This window comes from Cariama cristata, unplaced genomic scaffold (assembly GCF_000690535.1).
Source record: "Cariama cristata isolate BGI_N322 unplaced genomic scaffold, ASM69053v1 scaffold3614, whole genome shotgun sequence".
NCBI classification, from domain to species: Eukaryota; Metazoa; Chordata; class Aves; order Cariamiformes; family Cariamidae; genus Cariama; species Cariama cristata.
Window position 1 is genome coordinate 39,464 of NW_009612218.1, and position 18,817 is coordinate 58,280.

Here is an 18,817-nt window from a genome sequence, read left to right on the forward strand (position 1 = left end):
TGCCAAGTGGGAGAGAGTGACAGGAGACATGGAAAAGGCTGCCATACTCAATGTCGTCATCTTCTCAGTCTCTACAGGGGAGACCTGCCTCCAGTAATCTCTATCCCTGAGATCCACAGAAAAGTCTGGAGCAAGGAAGACAGAGAAGGATCAGGTTAGGGACATATTTCAACAAACTGTACATACATGAATCCAGAGGACCTGATGAGATGCACTCACACATGCTAAGGAAGCTGGTCAATGTCACTGCAAGGCCCCTCTCCACTACATTTGAAAGGTTTGTGGCAATTAAGGTTCCTGAGGTCTAGAAGAAAACAAATGTCACTTCTATCTTCAAGAAAGGCAGGAAGGAAGATCCAGGGAACTACAGATCAGTCAACCTCACCTCAATGCTAGAGAAGGTCATGGTGGAGCAAACAGATCTGGGAACCATTTGCAAACATAGGAAGGACAAGGAGGAGGTTGGGAGTCATCAGCGTGGGTTTATGCAGGGCAACTCATGCTTGACCACCCAGACAGGCCTCTACAATGAGATCAATGGCTTGATGGGTATGGGGAGAGCAGTGGGTATTAGTTATCTTGACATGAATAATGCTTTTGACACTGTCTCCGTACGATTTCATAAACCAGCTGGTGAAGTATTGACTAGACAGATGGACAATAAGGTGGGTTGAAAACTGGCTGAATTGCTGGGTACACAGTAGTCCAACCCCACAGCACAAAGCTGAGCTAGAGGCCACTTAATACAGGTGTACCCAGGGGTTGATAGTGGTGCCACCACGGTTGAACATCTTTATTAATGACACAGTTGATGGGACCAAGTGCATCCTTAGCAAGCCTGCAGGTGATCCAAAACTGGGAGAAGTGGCCGATTTGCCAGATGGGCGCGTTGCCAGAGGGACCTTGATAGGCTGCCGAAATAGGCAGATGGGAGTCTCGTGAAGTTCAAAAACAGGAAAATACCAAGTCCTGCACCCGGAGAGAGATAACTTACAAGTTAGGGGCCAACTAACTTGAAAGCAGGACATGGGGGCCTCGGTGGATGAATCGAGCAAAATGCTCTCGCAGTAAACCTGTGCTGCATTAGGAAAAGCACTGTCAGTGGGTCCAGTGCTACTTAGCACTGGTGAGACATATCTGGAGTGTTGGGACCAGTTCTGGGCAAAAAAAAAGAAACTGAAATACAAGTTACTGCATTTAACCATAAGAAGAAACTCTTTTAATCTGAGCGCAGTCAAACACTGGACCAGGTTGCCCAGATAGGCAGCAGAGTTTCCAGCTTTGCAGATACTCAACACCCACCCTAACCTCAACTTGAGCAGCAGTGTTGGTCCATCTCCAGAGATGCCTGCCAATCTCAGCAATTTTATGATTCTGTAATAGCTCGAGATCATAATAAGCATTTTTATTTCAGTATTTCAACTACTGAGATCATTCCCAAGTTTCTTAAAAAGCAAAAGGCCTCAGCCTAGTGCTGTGCTCAATGACCTACCTGTTTTGTAAAACTGACCATTTAGCCTTGCCCTCTGCATCTGCTAGCAGCTGGCAAAACATTCTCACCAAGTCTCCCTGTACTTCCACTCTGAACAAAACCAGTCTTTGTTCAATGAATAGATCATACAAAACATGGCCTCATATTGCGCCAGGGGAGGTTTACATTGGCTATTAGGAAGAATTTCTTCACCGAAAGGGTCGTCAGGCACTGGAACAGACTGCCCAGGGAAGTGGTGGAGTCCCCATCCCTGGGGGTATTTAAAAGACGTGTAGATGTGGTGCTTAGGGACATGGTTTAGTGGTGGGCTTGGCAGTGCTAGGTTAACGGTTGGACTCGATGATCTTAAAGGTGTTTTCCAACCTAAATGATTCTATCATATATACACTTTACTTTCTGCCTTCAAAGTGCATATTTGTCCCCAGTTTGATCCCGAGACTGTTGCTGAAGCTCTGCCTTCTTCTCATGTACTACAGTAAGCTTTCAACAGCCTCGAGCGCAAAGGGCAGGAGAGATCACTGAAGTTCCCAACAGGAACAGAGAAACCAATTAACCTCCAGTGTGCGCAGGAGGACAGCATCACTTTCTGTCATTTCTGCTGAGATACGTATCAGGGAAAATCATGCACATTGCAAAGGGCTTAACTATACTGGAATAGCCAATACACATACTGGAAGCATCTCTCTGATCCAAAGCACCTTCACGAGAAAGGAAAAGTGGCCTTTCCAGCTCCCAGGCAGTTTCTTGGGACGGGTAGGAGAACAGGCACGCAAATAATTCATGCCATGCCAGTACCACAACAGTATTCATGTAATCAAATGCGTGCACCAGCGGATGGTATTTTATATTTGTAGCCAAGCTTCACACACAGTCTTCCTTCGTTAACATGGAATTTGGTCGAGTTGATATTCCGGCTCAGTCTCTACACATGTACTCAATGCAGGTACAACTGACTTACTCAAACCTCCTGTGCCTAGTTACACTCACAGGCAACTCAGCAGGGGGAAGCCTTTTAAAAACTGGAAATCACACTCCATTCAAAGATTCAAGCCTGAAGACTAAACAGAGTAGGTATTACTGCTGGAAAGTTCAACATCACTTCTTGCAGAATAGGACCCCAAACCAATTTTCTTCTAACACTGGAATTTCAAACAGTCTGTTCAACTCTGACACACGGCGTTGACCTTCTGTTACCACCTAAACAACAAGGAAATGCAATCCCACTATAGAATTGTTTCTATGGTATTATCTGTCACGAGGTTAATGCTAGTCTGACTGAAACACCACCTGGGGATAACAGATTTATGAGACAGGTACATAGGATACAGAAAATACTCCGTAAGGATATCCTTCAAAATATTCTGCACAGTTGCGGCACGGCGTTGAAGTACACTTCCGTTACCAACACTGTTGGGAAGGCACCAAAAAAACCCAAGCAACCGTGACACAAACCAATTCTTTTTGTAAGACTCTGTTCCCCAAGAGCCATAAAACTCTCAGATCCAAGGAAAAATCTTATTAATAAGTCAGGCTACAAATGTTATTTGAAGCTGAGGAACCTACCCTCTCCCCCCCTTTTTTTTTTTTTTAAATCTAATTGGAGTTTTTATTGAGATGTCCAATTTACATGAATCCTTCTTAATTTCCCAATGGCACAAATACAATCAAATACAACAGACTGGTATAAGAATTAACCATATGAGTTGTATGAAAACCTACTCTAAAACTACATTATAAATTTAATTTCCCCAGTACGCAGGTGTCCACATGAGATTAACAAAACATACTTGTGGTTTTCCACCTCGTGGTAATGTTCAAAGTATTTTTAGTCATTAATACAAGTATCCCCGTGCCATTAAAAAATTGAAAATCAATTCTTGCAAGAGAAATACAATTCCTATCCTGATTTTGAACCTGACATACACGCATTTTCTTCACACTGGAGAAAATTTGAGGTATTGATTCTTCTAGATAAGTAACGTAGACTAGAGAGAGACAACCATAACATGAAAAGGTATGCCTATACCTCATTAGCCTCAAAATACTTCCAGTCTTTTTTTCTATTGCAACTTTCATAGCAATCCTGAATGAACAAAACATTTGATTCTTCCTTACTCGCTGGATACCAACCCACTGCAATATTGATATGTTGGAGAACCAGAGTTGACTTCTGGTATATATTCTCAACTGGTTACCCAACAGTTGCTAAGACGACTTTTTCCCTCCCTCCTTAACTCTGTATTACTATTCATATTTTCAGTAGGACCACCTTGGGTCTTAACAGTTGACAAAATTTCTGTAATCATAGTAAAAAGCATGGCTATTTGTTTATGCAGAGGAGGACCACTTTTTGCTTTACAAGACACTGAAATAATCTAGAAGTCACGATGGTTTTAAAGTATTTTATAAAGCAAAAACTCATTATGGTTTGCTAGTGACAATTTCTCCCCCAAATTTCCACATACATGTTCCTCGGGCCGGACTGGGAGCCCTTGTAGTAGTACAGCTCCTCAGCCTCAGCCTACTGTGAAAGTCACGCGAGTCCCTATGAACTAAATTACCACTCAGCATGAGTAATTTTATCAAAATCTGGTGTCTTACAGGTGCGGTAAATTCCTCTGTACTGTAGCATTTTCATTTATTAGTATTTCGTTGACTACGTAAGCACATCTAGCCTTCAGTAGTTCATCCACTTTGCAAATTGATTTTAATAGAACTGTCAGGCTAGATTTTGTCTGACTGATAAATAACCAATGTTCAAATGGGAAAGGATCAAAGTGCATCAATTTGATTAATTCTCCTATTTGTTTCATGAGATACATGCTTCAAAAAAAAAAAAAAAAAAAGACTTTAAACCTCACTGACACTTTTTAGAGCTAGTAACAAGAACATAGTCTCATGTCTATAGTGCAATGTTTTTTTCCAGAAAGGCGAGCAGAGCTGCTGCCATTTTCTTCAAGCAGCTATATCCCCTTCTACAAGCAAAGAGGTGAAGTTAACTCTGCTGAGGACTAAAGAGATTACATGCCTTCCTGTTACAAGTCATTGTCCTCCAGGAGAAAGATAGCTCCCGTCATGACAATGCTAAGGAAATGTAGTTTTAATAGGTACATTATTTTACTGAGAATCTCAGGAGATGTTTCAGCAAGGCTGCCGATCAAAGATGTAATTAATTTTTAGCCTTTGAGGTTGCTGGAAGTGGGCTGCCTCTCACCGTAGCTTTGGCTTGATTTCTCCAGCAACTACCTTCTGTAAAGCAGGACTGTCTGCTCCGGAGGAGACTGTGCTCTTTCCAAATTGTCGGCTCTCCAAAGAGACATCCAAATCCCTGTCTTTATGGACATAAATCTTCAAAGGACACACATATGTCTTTATAAATAAAACTTACTCCAAAAGCAGTAATGGATTTTTTTTAAAAAATAAATTAGTATTATGGAGTGTATTTTTGCATCTCAGGAACAATCTTTCATAACAGAAGCAACAGTAAGTAAAAAACATGATTCATAATGTTCACAGCCTTTCATATTTTAGGTCCCATACAGACTATATTTTTAGTTGCAGTATTAACCACACTGGAAAGCCCTTTCAGTTTAAAGGTTTAAAGCCACGTGCTTATCGTGACAGCCTGGCAGCTGTCATATGGAAATTCCCATGGGACACACACACAAAAAAATGCATGTCCTTTTGTAAAAGCCCCTGTTGCTTTGCAGGGAATGGAAGCGACAGGAGCTTCTCTAGGAGGGCCAACAAGTTTGCCTCCTTGCTTATCATCAAATATCTTCTGGAGATAAGCAAGAAGGCTGAAAGTCAGCACGTCTTATTCAGAAATTTAGCTTTTTCCAATGTCTACCTATTTCAGATTTCAATGTTTATCAGCAATGCAGTTTTTAGATCACAGATGAGCGCACTGATTTCCTGCTCGCCTTACTTCACGCATTCTAATATTCATGTGTTGACTTAACCACCTTTTCCATTTCACTGTTCTCCATAATATTTTGGCAGAAAAAAACACTGATCTCCAGTATCAGAGGGAATATTTTAAAGATTAAATTTAGTGAGTCCTGCAAAAATAGCACATTTTCTGTTTAAAGGGAAACATCACACATTGCACCCCTCCAGATAAAACAGAATCAGATTCAACAACTTCAACACCGCGGGAAAGGCAAACTTGACAACGTGCAACACAAGAATCCGAAGATTTGATTCAGTACAAGCCTGAGACATTATACCAGTTCAAAAGGTCCCTGAACAACACAGCACCAAAACTTTCATTATTCTAGCAGGTGGCTTATTATCATTCTTACAGACTGATAATTTTCCTTATTATCCCCTTGACTGCACATATAACACAGCAATATGAGCCTAATAATGCCTATAAACATTTCCATTAACAACAGAGCTTGCTATTTTAGCCCACAGAATGTGGTACCAGACCAGTGTAATTGATTTTTTTTAATTGATGTATTGTGCTACTGTACACGGCTGCTCAATTTTGACAACAACAATGAAACCAAACAAAGTGCTACAGGGCTTTAACCCATAACTTTATAGCATATTTATCGAGACGTTAATCCACTCAAGTTTCTTTATCTGTCCCAGTGACAGTAGAACTCCACAACAGGAAATACGCTCAAAAATAGATTATTATAAAAGAATTCAATCACAACTTATTTCAGTCTAAGCATATACAAGCTCTGCAGTTTGATGCATACATAATCCACTGAGGTAGGAAATGAACATAAGGATTTAAAAAGGTGCCGAGTTACTCAAAACTCCTATAAGCTGCAATTTTGTTTCATCTTCTGTCTTACTAGACTCACAGTTGTATTCCTCAGAAGACACAGAAAGGATCTCTATATTAATAAACTTATTACCACCTTCCCAGAGAAACTGCTGCCCTCTCTGAGATGCACAGAGGGAGCCTGCAAATCTGTCCCTAACTCTCCTGCGCTTAATAAATGCTCAGGGTCAGTATGAAAAAAAGAATTCCTGCAAGTTACACAGGTACTAGCCACAGTCAGCTTTTGCACGGCCATGCACAGACACAGCTGGGGACCCAGGTCGCTCTGTCACACAGCATTTGTGAATGGTCCTTCATCCCACTTTATTTCAAGAGCAGAAGTGTGGATTTTTCCTTCCCCCCCCCCCGCCCCTTGACTTAAAGACTGAGTTTTGCTTCTGCTACGAAGGGGAAAAAAAAAAAAAAAACACAACAAAATCCTGGCCAGATTTTCCCTGGGGAATAGCAAGTGTTTTGGTCTGACTGCACGACAAGCCAAAAGCATGGAGGCTGGGAGCTAGCAGAACTGTGGCACGTGATTTCAAAGAGGTTCACAGGTGGGTGTGGGACGAGCTGCTCTTGCCAAGGGGACTGCCTGCTGCCAATGCCACCATTTAACACCTCCCAAAAAATTAGGGGGGTAGCAGAGGCAAACAAATAATTCTTACCATACCAGTGCAATCTTTGTATTTAGAAACAGATTAAATAATACTAATGAACAGCAAGAGCTTTAGGACATCCCTGTGTCAAAACACACTGTAGTTTGGAAAGCCCGCTTTTTATTCTACATGAAATACAGTGATAAATACACAGGTGATTTTCTACTGTAAAACAGACTTACTGCGATTCCCTTCTCTTTTATTTACTCCTCTACTTACCAATAAATATAGCAAAACCTACACAACTTTCTGTGTCATTAGACAACAGCTTTAGGAACAACTCCAGACTGTCTCCAAAAGAACCAAATGTAATTCTGCCCTATTCGCGTTACAGACTCTCTTTACTGAACCAACTTTTGGAGTTCGTTCACACAAATCTCACTTGCAGCAAAGCTTACGGCTTTGTACAATTTTGCTGAAAGTAAAATTAATAGTCTACTACATTTAAGAAGTTTAGCAATTAAATATTGATATCATCACCTCCTATTCTTTTCCTCTTAATCCTCAAATTGACAAAGTAAGCACCAAACACTAAAAATATTTTATACTTGAAAAACTGGGACTCAGTAACCAAAGATACATTTTGAGATTTTCTGTAAAGACACACTTTTCACAACTAACCGATACATGCCTGGGTCACTTGGCTCAGTTAAGAACTGTAGTCTGTTACCGAGTCAGACTGTGAAACTATGTACAAAAGAGGATGAAGCCATCATCAATGGTGGGACTTGAAAAGACCAACCCCACAGAAGTGGTTCTATGCCTTTTCCCAGCAATAGGAGCTGAACGAGATTGGCACTGATTACGTTTCAGAAGCCCTCTTTTTATTCAGTATCATCAGAGCTCTGGAGTAAGGTTCCTTTTTTTTAAATCATCCCTGAACAAAAAAAAACACACAACCACAAACCAAAAAATCCCAACCAAAAAAAATCCACTCCAAAACAAAAAACAATGCAAAAATTGTTACAAGATGTGGAGATGATTTTTCGTTCTCCTTGCTCCCAATATTCAGTACTCAGACAATTATTTGAATGTATATGGTTCTCTAGCATGGCTTGTGAACTAGAAAAAATGTGAAATATAAAACAAACGCATTCTCAGGACAACTAAGTTTGTAAAAAGCAAACGTTCATACAATATCAACATAACATGAAACGTTAGAAATCTACCATAATTCATTCCCTTTCCAAAAATACTTCACACCCTTCTTCCCAGTGATTGTGCTAAATGATGCCTGCTAGGCTAAAAAAAGAAAAACGAAAAACGCAGGGAAGTCAAGCAAGCCCACTCCACATTTCCTCTAGAGCTTTTTGTTACTAAGCAGTTTTCAAGACCATATGGAAATATGAATTCAGCCAAAATTACCTTAATAACCAAGTCAAACTTCTGGTGTAAATCCCTATTTATTGGCTTTAGGAGTGTCAGTACAGCTGTTGTGAGGTTCATATGGAAATACTGTGGATAATCCTCAGGAGTACCTGTAAAAGAGACATTGAGGTTTGAACAAATGCTGCTTCTGAAAGATTTAGTTACACAATATATTTATTTACTTATTAGTGAAAAGGAACAAAATCTAATCCTGCTATTGTAAGGATAAAATACTGCATCATGTGTACATGGGGTTTAAGGACACGACTAACACTATGCATTTAATATTATCATTATTTCCTTACTCTCCCTAACCATGAAGATTCTTCTGAACCGGGAATCCCCAAGTACTTGAAAACAACAAGAGCCCAAACACCCCTGCAGCTGGCAGAAATTCTGCTTCTCAGCTTACAGGAGATCTGTATGAATCTAATCAGGTAAGAGGACATATGGAGAAATGAGCTTCCACTGCAAATCACCCTCCACTTCTATCCACCCCATTCCTGCAACCCAACTTGCTGAACACGTACCACTGAGATTTTCTCTCTCCAGCTTTGAAGGACATCTCCCCTGAGGTATCACTGGACACGCGCTGACATGAGTCACAAAACAAAGAACTCTACGAACCATTTTTTGAGTGCACATATTTAAACAAAGAAAATACACAACGAGGTGATGTGACAAGGCTGTTACCACTAAGTTCAAGACAGCCATGTTATTGCTTACAGGTGATACCCTGACATTCGCAATTTAAAATGCACATTTTAAATACCTTAGGTCTTGCAGCCCTCTGTTGCACCTATGGGCAAGCTCTTTGATGCATTATTAACACATATACGCAAGTAATAACAACAGATACGTTATTTCAGAAATCCTTCTTCTATAGAAAAGAAGTTTCTCATCAGGGAGGAAGCACCAGATGAAACCTCATCTAACAGTTTCCATTTACTGTCAGCAGTAAATAGCCTCTTCATGGCTGTGAATTTCCAGGATAATCTCCAACCCAAATAAAACAGAGGCAAATCAGAGCCTGAACAGATTTGCAAACTCATGGAGGTTCAGCAAGGGCTATGCAAAGGATGGAGACAGCCACGACCTTGCTGTGCCTGGCCCCTAGGCTGCCCAGCAAGGCAGCTGCAGCCCCAGAACGTTCCCGTGGTACTGCGCTCCAGCCAAAAGGCTCTGGCAGCATAGCCTGACACAGGAGGAGGTAAGAATCATGCTGCAGTGATTTTGAGCCACATCATTCTCAAAGAAACTATGCAAAAAAGTAGCAAGAGCGGAGCATTAATTGCCAGGGCAGGATGAAGCAATAAGCATACAGGATACTGTTCAGAAACAGTCTCTTACCTATCAGGGAAGAGAGGCTATAACTTTTTTTTTTTAAAAGACAAAGGGATGTTCTCTCCTTGTCTGCGTGGCAGAAAACTGTGTCCGCCTTCTCCAGTCTCTGTGTCTCATCCTAGCCTGTCTCGGTTTAACCATCTGAGTTTCCCTGAGCCAGCCTGACCAGCAGCTGGAGAGATGTAAGAGTACAAATCTGAACAGAGCAGGGCTCAGAAAGCCAAAATGTTAAGAAACAGCATGAACTCTGGCATCTCGCAGCTTATCAGTTTTAATAAAAGTATCCGAAGACACCAAAATACTGATGACAAGTCTAAGATCTCGAGTCATTTTAGGTCTAGGAGTGTAGCAGCTAAGAGACAGAAAGCACTCCTGGCTGATAGTATAAATGCCCCAGTAAGTCTCTGAGCCCATAAGTTACGGTATCTTAAAGCAGCCATGAGAGCAGGACAAATATCACCGTGCCAAATCCTCAATCCAGTCCAACAGGGCATAAGATTCAACACCAAAAAAAAAGACCACTTTTCTGATAAATGATGCTGTTATTTATTCACCTTTCAAGTGGAATTATTAGAAACTGCTTTTAGAAAGCCAGTAGCTATCCCAGGAGACAGATTACTGTCCAAACTCATGCACAATAATTTAATTTGCAACTTATCACATGACAACCATTTGCTAGATATATAGTGTGTACCTATTCCGTGACTATCTCTGTATACATGTATGCCATAGACCCGGAGAGTAGTTAACAGGAAGAACCACTATGGATCATTTTTTCTATTACAGCGCCAACATAAACGCAGAGTTTCTAGCTCTAGTCCTGTGTCCCCCCGCCTTGCCTTTTAATTTCAGGTCCTAATTAACTGATCTAATTTTTTAAGAGCACTAGGCATCCATCAGGACCTCCAAGTTTTTGGCAGATAACAGATTGCTGTAGCCTTAGGAGGCTGTACATCACAAGGGCTGGTGCTGAAGCTAAGAAAAATTAAGAGATTAAGGAAGGACCAAATGCAAAAGCACTGCAAAAGTAGAAAACAGGAGGTTCCCTGAAAGGGAACAAATACATAGGGGAGGAGAGAGACGGCTGTAAGAGGCACAAAGTGATCTACTACAGGGAACATGAAGCTAGTATTGTCTAAGGATGCCAAGAAAGAATGCAAGGGGAAAAAAAAAACTGAAACCAGATACAGAAGGAAAAGACAGCAAGGAGGATGCTCAGGAAAGTAAAAATTAGAGTATAATAGAGCTGGATTGCCTGAATTCCAAATGATGATGCCTGCTCTGCTGCTGCCTACCACACGAAGGGTCCAAACTCCAAACCTTAAATTCTGAAAGCTAAGTTTCCCAGGAACAGAAATATCTGCTTCTGCATTCGTAAAAATATTTGTATTTTGACAGAGCAGAGCAACCCTCAGTTCACATTGTTGCCTGATCTGCTTCCACAAATGAGGAATTTCCTACTGCAACTGTAACTATGTGCCTTCAAAACGTGTCACCTGCATATTACGGACAAGCATTACCGGCTGGAGAAGTGTTCACACCACCCCAACAATGCCAGTCTCTCACGAGTCCTACCTGCAAGAAGATGTAACCCAGGAAAAGCAGAGAGGTCTAAAGCTCTATGGACGAGCTCTGAGTCTCCTGCCTCCAGAAATTCACCTGGTCTGCGTGTTTGGAGAGGTCTAGGGTATTAAAATGTGGTGGGGCAGCACGCACCGGTGGATCTGTAAGGACCCTTGAGAAAGGAGGTCAGCACATGAAGGGTGGCACATGGTTTCTTTTCTGTACTTCAGCACATGGAAACGAGCCTGCACCAAAAATGTGCACTGAGTGCTCAACAGACCTCTGGTTACGCTCTTCTGGCCCACGCAACAGAAGCAGCAAGCTGACCAGTCCAGGAGGGAACATGATCTCTTCTACCTTGACGATCTGTGCTGGTTTTGGCTGGGATAGAGTTGATTTCCTTCCTAGTCGCTGGTACGGGGCTGTGTTTTGGATTTGTGCTGCAAACAGCGTTGACAACCCAGGGATGATTTAGTTATCGCTGAGCAGGGCTTACCCAGAGCCAAGGCCTTCTCTGCCTCTCACCCCACCCCACCCACGAGGAGGCTGGGGGGGGCACAAGGAGTTGGGAGGGGATACAGCCGGGACAGCTGACCCCAACTGACAAAAGGGAGTGATGGCGTTTGTCTTCCCAAGTCACCGTTAGGCGGGATGGAGCCCGGCTTTCCTGGAGATGGCTGAGCCTCTGCCTGCCCATGGGAAGCAGTGAACGAATTCCTTGGTTTGCTTTGCTTGCGCACGAGGCTTTTGCTTTCCCTATTAAACTGTCTTCATCTCAACCCAGGAGTTTTCTCCTTTTTACCCTTCCAATCCTCTCTGCCATTCCACCGGGCGGGGGGAGCGAGCGAGCGGCTGGGTGGGGCCGAGTTGCCGGCTGGGGTTAAACCACAGCATGATCTTACAGCAGAGGGGAATGTCTACAAGGTGAAGAGTGCTCGGAGGTTTGCTTTGCGTGGTGCCAGAGGAAGGTTTTCGCACGGCATGTTGCCTGCCAGGCAAATGCATCAGGGAGCTCACAGGACTGGAAAGAACCCCCTAGAAATGTTGTTGTGGGTTTCTTTTGGGTCTTCATTTAAATATCCACCGAACAGAGCACTTAGCTGTCCAAAACTGGGAGCAGAAATCACAGAGACAGTTCCAGGGTCAAAACCAGAAGCTGATGATTTAAAGGAAACATTGACTTTTCCCAAGGAGCAGCCCCAGCAAAAAGAAAGCCTTAAAATTACTAGTAAAAATAGCTAAGGGAAAACCTTTAAACAGGGCTGAGCAGCAAATAGAAGAGTAGCACAGGGCTGCGATACAGTTAGCACTAAAGAAAAAAATAGAGAGACACTGCAGATGAGAGAAGGTGAGTTGGTTTGAACCCCCTTTTTAATGCACACACACTATACACAAAGGGAAGGGGCTTGCTTACACACTTGCTTACACCAGACACTATATGTAGGTCTATTGCAACGATCCAAATACATTAACATTCCTGAAAGTCAAGGATTGGAAAAATTAGCGCATGAAAAAATTTCCAAATATCAAGTTTCCAAATGTAAAGATATTGGGCACTTTATAAGAAATGAAATATTACAGTATGGCCCCAGTTCAATCCTCTTCTCTGAAGCACTTTACTGTACTTCAGAAGGTAGCTCTTTCATCATGTACTTTAGCCAATACTTTAAATAGAAGACAACAATCCCAGCAGTATTATGCTGTAACCGGTTCTCTAATCTTAGGATGACCCTCAAGAATACTTAAGACCTAATCTTCTACCATTTTATCAGTATCAGTCCATAACTACTTGAACAATGCATTCAGACATCTTGATATATCCTTTGAGAGGATTGCACTCAGGGGTCAGAATGAAAAAGCAAGCAGAAAATAACGGACTAGTAACACACTTGGGCTATTTCTTCATTTCTCAAGTGCCTTACCCTCAAGTTACGTTTGTCTGCAGCAGTGCTATGCTCACATGAATGTGTAACAAGACTTCCACAGGCATTTATCGTTACCTCATTGAGTGAGCCTAACTCCTTTCCAATGAACTGCAGGGGAACCTCTTGTTGTTGGCACCGGAGAGGTTCACTCATACCCTCCTCATGGGAAAGATGGCTAGATTTGGCAAAAGCAGCACTGAAGCATTTATCTGAACGGCTAGTTAGCTTGAAATCATGACAGGCAGAGACCTTTATGGGCACTTAAGGGTGAAGTTAGTAAGCCACATTGAATAGAAGTGAGTCATCACTGCAGTGATGCGGGGTTTCGTTAAAAGAAACATGTCTTAACAGTGGATCCTAAAGGCACTGAGAAAGATGCACGGATTTCATACATAACACCCATAGTGCCCAAAGCACATGCCAGGACTGGACTTGTACAGGTGTGCAGTAGGAGGAAGAAAGCAGGGTAAAAGAAGAATCAAATTAGAACTCAGGCAAATCAAATAAAATCCAAAATTATTCTCATACGCGATAAGTAGCTTATTCTCTCATTCTATGGGCATAGTTCAGACCTTCCAGTGTTTGAAAAAACCCCGAAACATATCCAAAGATATAAAGAACTGCATTTAGATCTAAAGCAAGAGAAAAATCCATATAACAAGAAATACCCGCAAGACCTATTTCCCGTGAAACTATTTAACATTTTCTGAGGTAAAGGCTAAAATACAAATAGCACTGCCTACTGGCAAAGATGAAGACAGACTTAAAATCTAAAAAGAAACCCTTTGAAGACTGGGGGCAAGGGGGAAGGGGGGAGGAAAAAAAAGAAAGAGATAGCCTTTCCATTGAAAAATCCCCCTAATCAAACCAAATCGCTATAATCCATCTTTCTGAATTATTTCTTCAAGGTCAAAACAGTCATTCGAACATTAAAAATATCACAGGTTAGTGAAACACAATTTTTAATACGTTCACTCCTGAAGAACTTTGCAAGTTATGCAAAGAACTTTACAAAAAAAAAAAGGACTGATCTTGCACTAGGGCATAACTGTCAATAGCAGAACTGATAAATAAGCCAAACCAATTTATAAACAGACCAAGGTAATTTTCAAACATAAAAACACCTGGTATATTTACTCTACAAGTACTTACAAACTTCCTTACAAAACAGTTTTGCTAGAAGAGGACTAGTTGACAGGAATGCATCCCTTGGTCTGCCACATTTGAATCCAGTTACAGTCTGAAGGAATTTAGCTTGTCTTCACAGCTATCCAAAAAAACCTGATTTCTTTTCTTAGAGGACGCTCAAGTCTGCCGTGCTGAGGCTGATCTGCCACGGCTGTGTCCCTTACCATGGTCCTGGGAGAAGAGCCCTAGAAACGCCCCAAATCCAGTCTGTTGGCACCGAGCGGGTTCAGGCTCCTGCATTTTGCACATCGAGCTCAGGACCTGCACATTCAGTGCAATGGTACCCAGTAGGGTAGCGATTCATTTGTATCCTCTTAAGATGGCTCTTAAAATGACAGACATGCCAAACCATCAAAACTACTATTTTTCTCCTTTCACAACAGAAGTATAATATACATAAGCATTTATTTTTTTTTTATGACAAGGAAATCTACACAATCTGCTCATTAAAATCTTTACTTCCACCTCTCCCATGGGTGAGAAAGTCATGTAGCTGCAGCTTAACGCAGCAAACATGAAAAAGATGCGATTCCACAAAACGCACAACTTTCCATTCCCACGCTAGCCACAGGACACAGAAATTACTACAATATCAGACTCTCTACTTCGGGAAGAGCAGGACAGGTGGAGGACTGCAACCGCAAACCACTGCCTTAGGCCCTTCCGTTATCAAATCATACAAGCTAAGCAATTGGAAACAAACGCCAAACATGGGAAAGCAGCAGGAAAAAAAAAAAAGACATAGCAAAATACAAGACATCCCCCAGGAAAGTGGCTATTCTCTGAACTCTTTCTAGAACTGCATTTCTCTCTGGCTAGAAAACAGCATAGTCAGCTAAACAAACACTAAATTACAAGGGAAAGCATGCAAGCCCACAGGCAGCAAAATTAAAGGTGGATGCAGTAAGACCCTTTAAAGTTGCTCTGTGCCAGAGGACTTTTGGAATGGAATGAAACCTGCTCTAATTGCCTTTCTTCAGCACCTCTTCTTGTGCCTTTGCACCCGTGAATGAAAAATGCATTGCAGCAGAGCTATATGCACAGACAAGTCTCTCTCCATTTCCTGGCTGTGTCGCTCCATTCACTAAACCGGACAATTCTGAATCTAATCTGAATAAATAATAATAAATAATGCAACCATCTGAAATAAGCCTCTAAATTGCAATTACACATAAATAGGTAGAACAATGATTTCAAACACCCCAGTAACCACAATGTGAATTTTTATTAGGTTTCCACTCTCCCCGTTAATCTTTTTCTAGCTGGTCATAATAAAGCGACTGATTGTGAGTGATAGCAAGAGTAGCAGACACCAACCAACTAGGATGGAATAGAGGATGCCCGGTCGATCGGAAGGAGGCTGGATGTTTCGGTCCTGATCTATGGCTTGTATGGGTGGAGTGACACTGATGGGATTCACGTGTGCCTGAAATAAAAAATCAGACAGATTTGAAACAGAAAAATTAGAGAGCCAATAGGCAGGTCTTTAGGTTTAACACAAAAACATCTCACTGAAAAGGGTATTTGCTGAAATTGCAGGAGAAAAAAGCCTCATATTTTAGAGAATACTTACAGCACATGTCCCTTTTGAAATCAAAAGTAAGTAGGCAACATATGGATTTCTACAGCGATCTCCTTTCTTTGAAATACATCTTATAGTATAATAGTATCTTCAAGAAAAGGAAGCTCACAAATATTCAAGCAAACGCGTGACCAAGCTTCTATAAATAGTCCCTTGAACCAGACATTTCAGATATCATCATAGCAGTGAAATACAGCAAATACTTTGAAAAAGGAAATAAAAACAAATTGAATTTGAGAATCATTAGGAGCTAGAGTGGCTGTGATACATGAATATATACTGCAAAAGAAACTCAAGCCAAGGTACAGACATTTCAAGGATACGTACATTTGAAGGGTTTGGATGGACATTGCAATAATTCCCACCATTACTCAGAGGTGGAGTGATCTCGCATGCCGAACACGGAAACAGAAAGCCAGGAAAAGCATTCACAGGCCTTCATCTTGTTCAGTATTCGTATGCCCGTCTCTTTACCTACCAACTTAATAGCATTCCTTTACCTACTAATAGCACTTAGCCCTCGCTGTTGCTTTGAATATTTTCTCAACTTTCCCTATGCAGATACAGTCTCCAGTGGTAACACCAGCGCTGCCGTTCCCAACTCTAAAAGAACAGTTTCAGTAACCTTGGCTGCTCAATCAGCTAGAAACGTAGCTACTCCCTGAATGTCTGTGCAACACTCTTCTCCATCTCCTTCTTGGAACTTTCACTTGCGTGGCAAAGATGTTTAATAACCTCTATGAAAAACCAGACACCTTTTTTCCCCACATACGACTAATCCTGGCAGCCTTTGCTTTGAAAGATCTAGCGTTCCGTCTTCTGCAAGAGGGAACTTGAGATTTAGCGTAGGAATAGGAATGAGACAAGTCCACACTTGGGCAAGTTTTGGCACAGCCTTTAGAAATCCTCCTGCTGAGATTTGGAAGAGATCTGCAAGAGCTTTAGTGATGCCTGTCAATAAACCTAGAGGGAAAAGAGGAGAGCCAGGAGGAGGAGACCAAGACAGGAATGGATGCATGACAGTTTACAAGAGGAGAGAGTTAATAACCCCTCCTGTAATTTTGGATATGTAGCCTTATGGTCATCTGCAAGAACACAAGCTATTCTGTCCACGGTTTGCCCACCCAGAAGTCATTTCCGACAGATTACTGAGGGCCATGAGCCAGGGCTCGTAGCCACCTGTAGCTGAGAGCCACAGCTCTTGGCTTTGGGTGCAGAGCATCTGCCTACCACCACGGGACTGGTACCTCCTCATGGCTTTTTCGATAGTTCTCAACGAGCAGGCGAGTCCCTTGTCACACGCCTCTTTCCACTTTCAACTCTTTAAAAAATTAAACTCTTAAAAGTGTAATGAGGAAGACGAGCTCAAAATAGGCATAGAGAGAAGAAGATATATTTGACATATGTTTGAATTTTTAAAATGCTCCAGGACTGCATAAAAGTTACATGCTAAGAGATAAGATTATGCATAAAACTGTCCAAGACTAAAATGCTATTTTTAAATTTACAGATCAATCAAAGCGCTCTCAGACAAATCCACATTACAGTTAAAAATATACCCACAACAAAACCAGTCTCGTTTGCTAAGGCTGGCTAGGTTTTAAGCTCACCATTACAATATTGCAGGCCAAACTGAAACAGCCGAGTCTATGCTAGAGTAACAGCGATGGATCTAGCCTTGTCAATAATGAGCTGTCAGCTATACCCGACTGCTGAAGCTAGACTAAAATAATAGTTGCTGGATATGTAACTCAGACAGCAAGGACACGTGCTTTACGTTCTAATTCAAGGAGACTCTCGAGAGCAGCATTTGGAATAACTGCATTTGAAACTAAACAAGTTCTACTTGAACAACAGATATTTTATCCCACGCTGCCACCATTACACTGACTCCTCAGAACCAAAGCAGTTAATTGAGTAGGAGCAAGTTGTATCCAAAAATGAAGTGTAAGAAAACTAAGAATGCAACACAAAATCCATCAATTTTTTATTCCATCTAAGTTGTTTTTCTTAGCACTGTACACATCCTGAAATGGGCTGCTCATAAACCAGAAGATATCATGCAATAAGATCGGTTGCAATCCACAGAAATGTTTAGGGATAATTTAAAGCTGTTTTGAATTAAATAGGCTGATGTGCCTTGAAGCAAAGCTAAAGGTACTTGCACGTTGTTTTAATAATCCATAGATAATGTAAGTATCTCTTTCGTTTAAACTTAAATTAGCACTATGAAAACATAACTGCACAAAGAAGCAGCCATTAAGTATGTTAATAAATTTGTAAAAGCACATGTAGGATCATTTCAGAAGGTGTAGGTATACTTTTTATGAGAAATAATTATTTTAAAAATTTGTAGTCAAAACACGCTTTGATCAATAGCAGTAATAACTATGATTATTACAGAGGGATATTTCTTTCTTTCTTGAGCACTTTAAAATGCAAAAGGCACAGACAGGTGCTCACAACATCCCCCGGGGCCCGCTGGCAGGGGGCTGCTCGGCAGCAAAGCTGTCAGGGCTCACGGGGCCTGAGGCAGTTCCCCGGAGCCCACCTCGCTGGGACGGGCCCCAGGCCTGCCCCCCACAACTGTTCCACATATCATGGCTAACAGTTGTTCCTAGAGACCAGCAGACCACAACAATACAATACCTACTGCCATCCTCACCAGGAGGTTCAGAGAAAAGATGAGGCTTTGCTCAGCAATTTGAGAGAGAGGACACAGTCACATACAGCTAGAAGGTGGCTCCTGACTTCAGAGGGGGAGGTAGAGTCTACTTACAGCCCCGTAGAGCGGGTAAACATTACAAAATGTTTAATATCTGTTCTGTTTAATATATTTATCGACGATCTGGACAAGGGGATCGAGAGCATCCTCAGTCACTTTGCAGCTGACCTCAAGTTGGGGGGCAGTGTTGA

The 18,817-nt window shown here is 41.7% G+C and overlaps 1 protein-coding gene across 1 annotated transcript in view; it reads right to left on the bottom strand.

Annotated features, from left to right (window-relative positions):
• The window catches only part of LOC104160406 (protocadherin-15-like), a gene marked incomplete at both ends in the record, with an annotated part of 110,959 nt that overhangs the window by 39,272 nt on the left and 52,870 nt on the right, over positions 1–18,817 (bottom strand). Inside the window, 2 exons of the mRNA XM_009698519.1 lie at positions 8,297–8,409; positions 15,637–15,745. Coding sequence (XP_009696821.1) covers positions 8,297–8,409; positions 15,637–15,745 — 222 coding nt within the window. The remainder of the gene's footprint in view (positions 1–8,296; positions 8,410–15,636; positions 15,746–18,817) is intronic.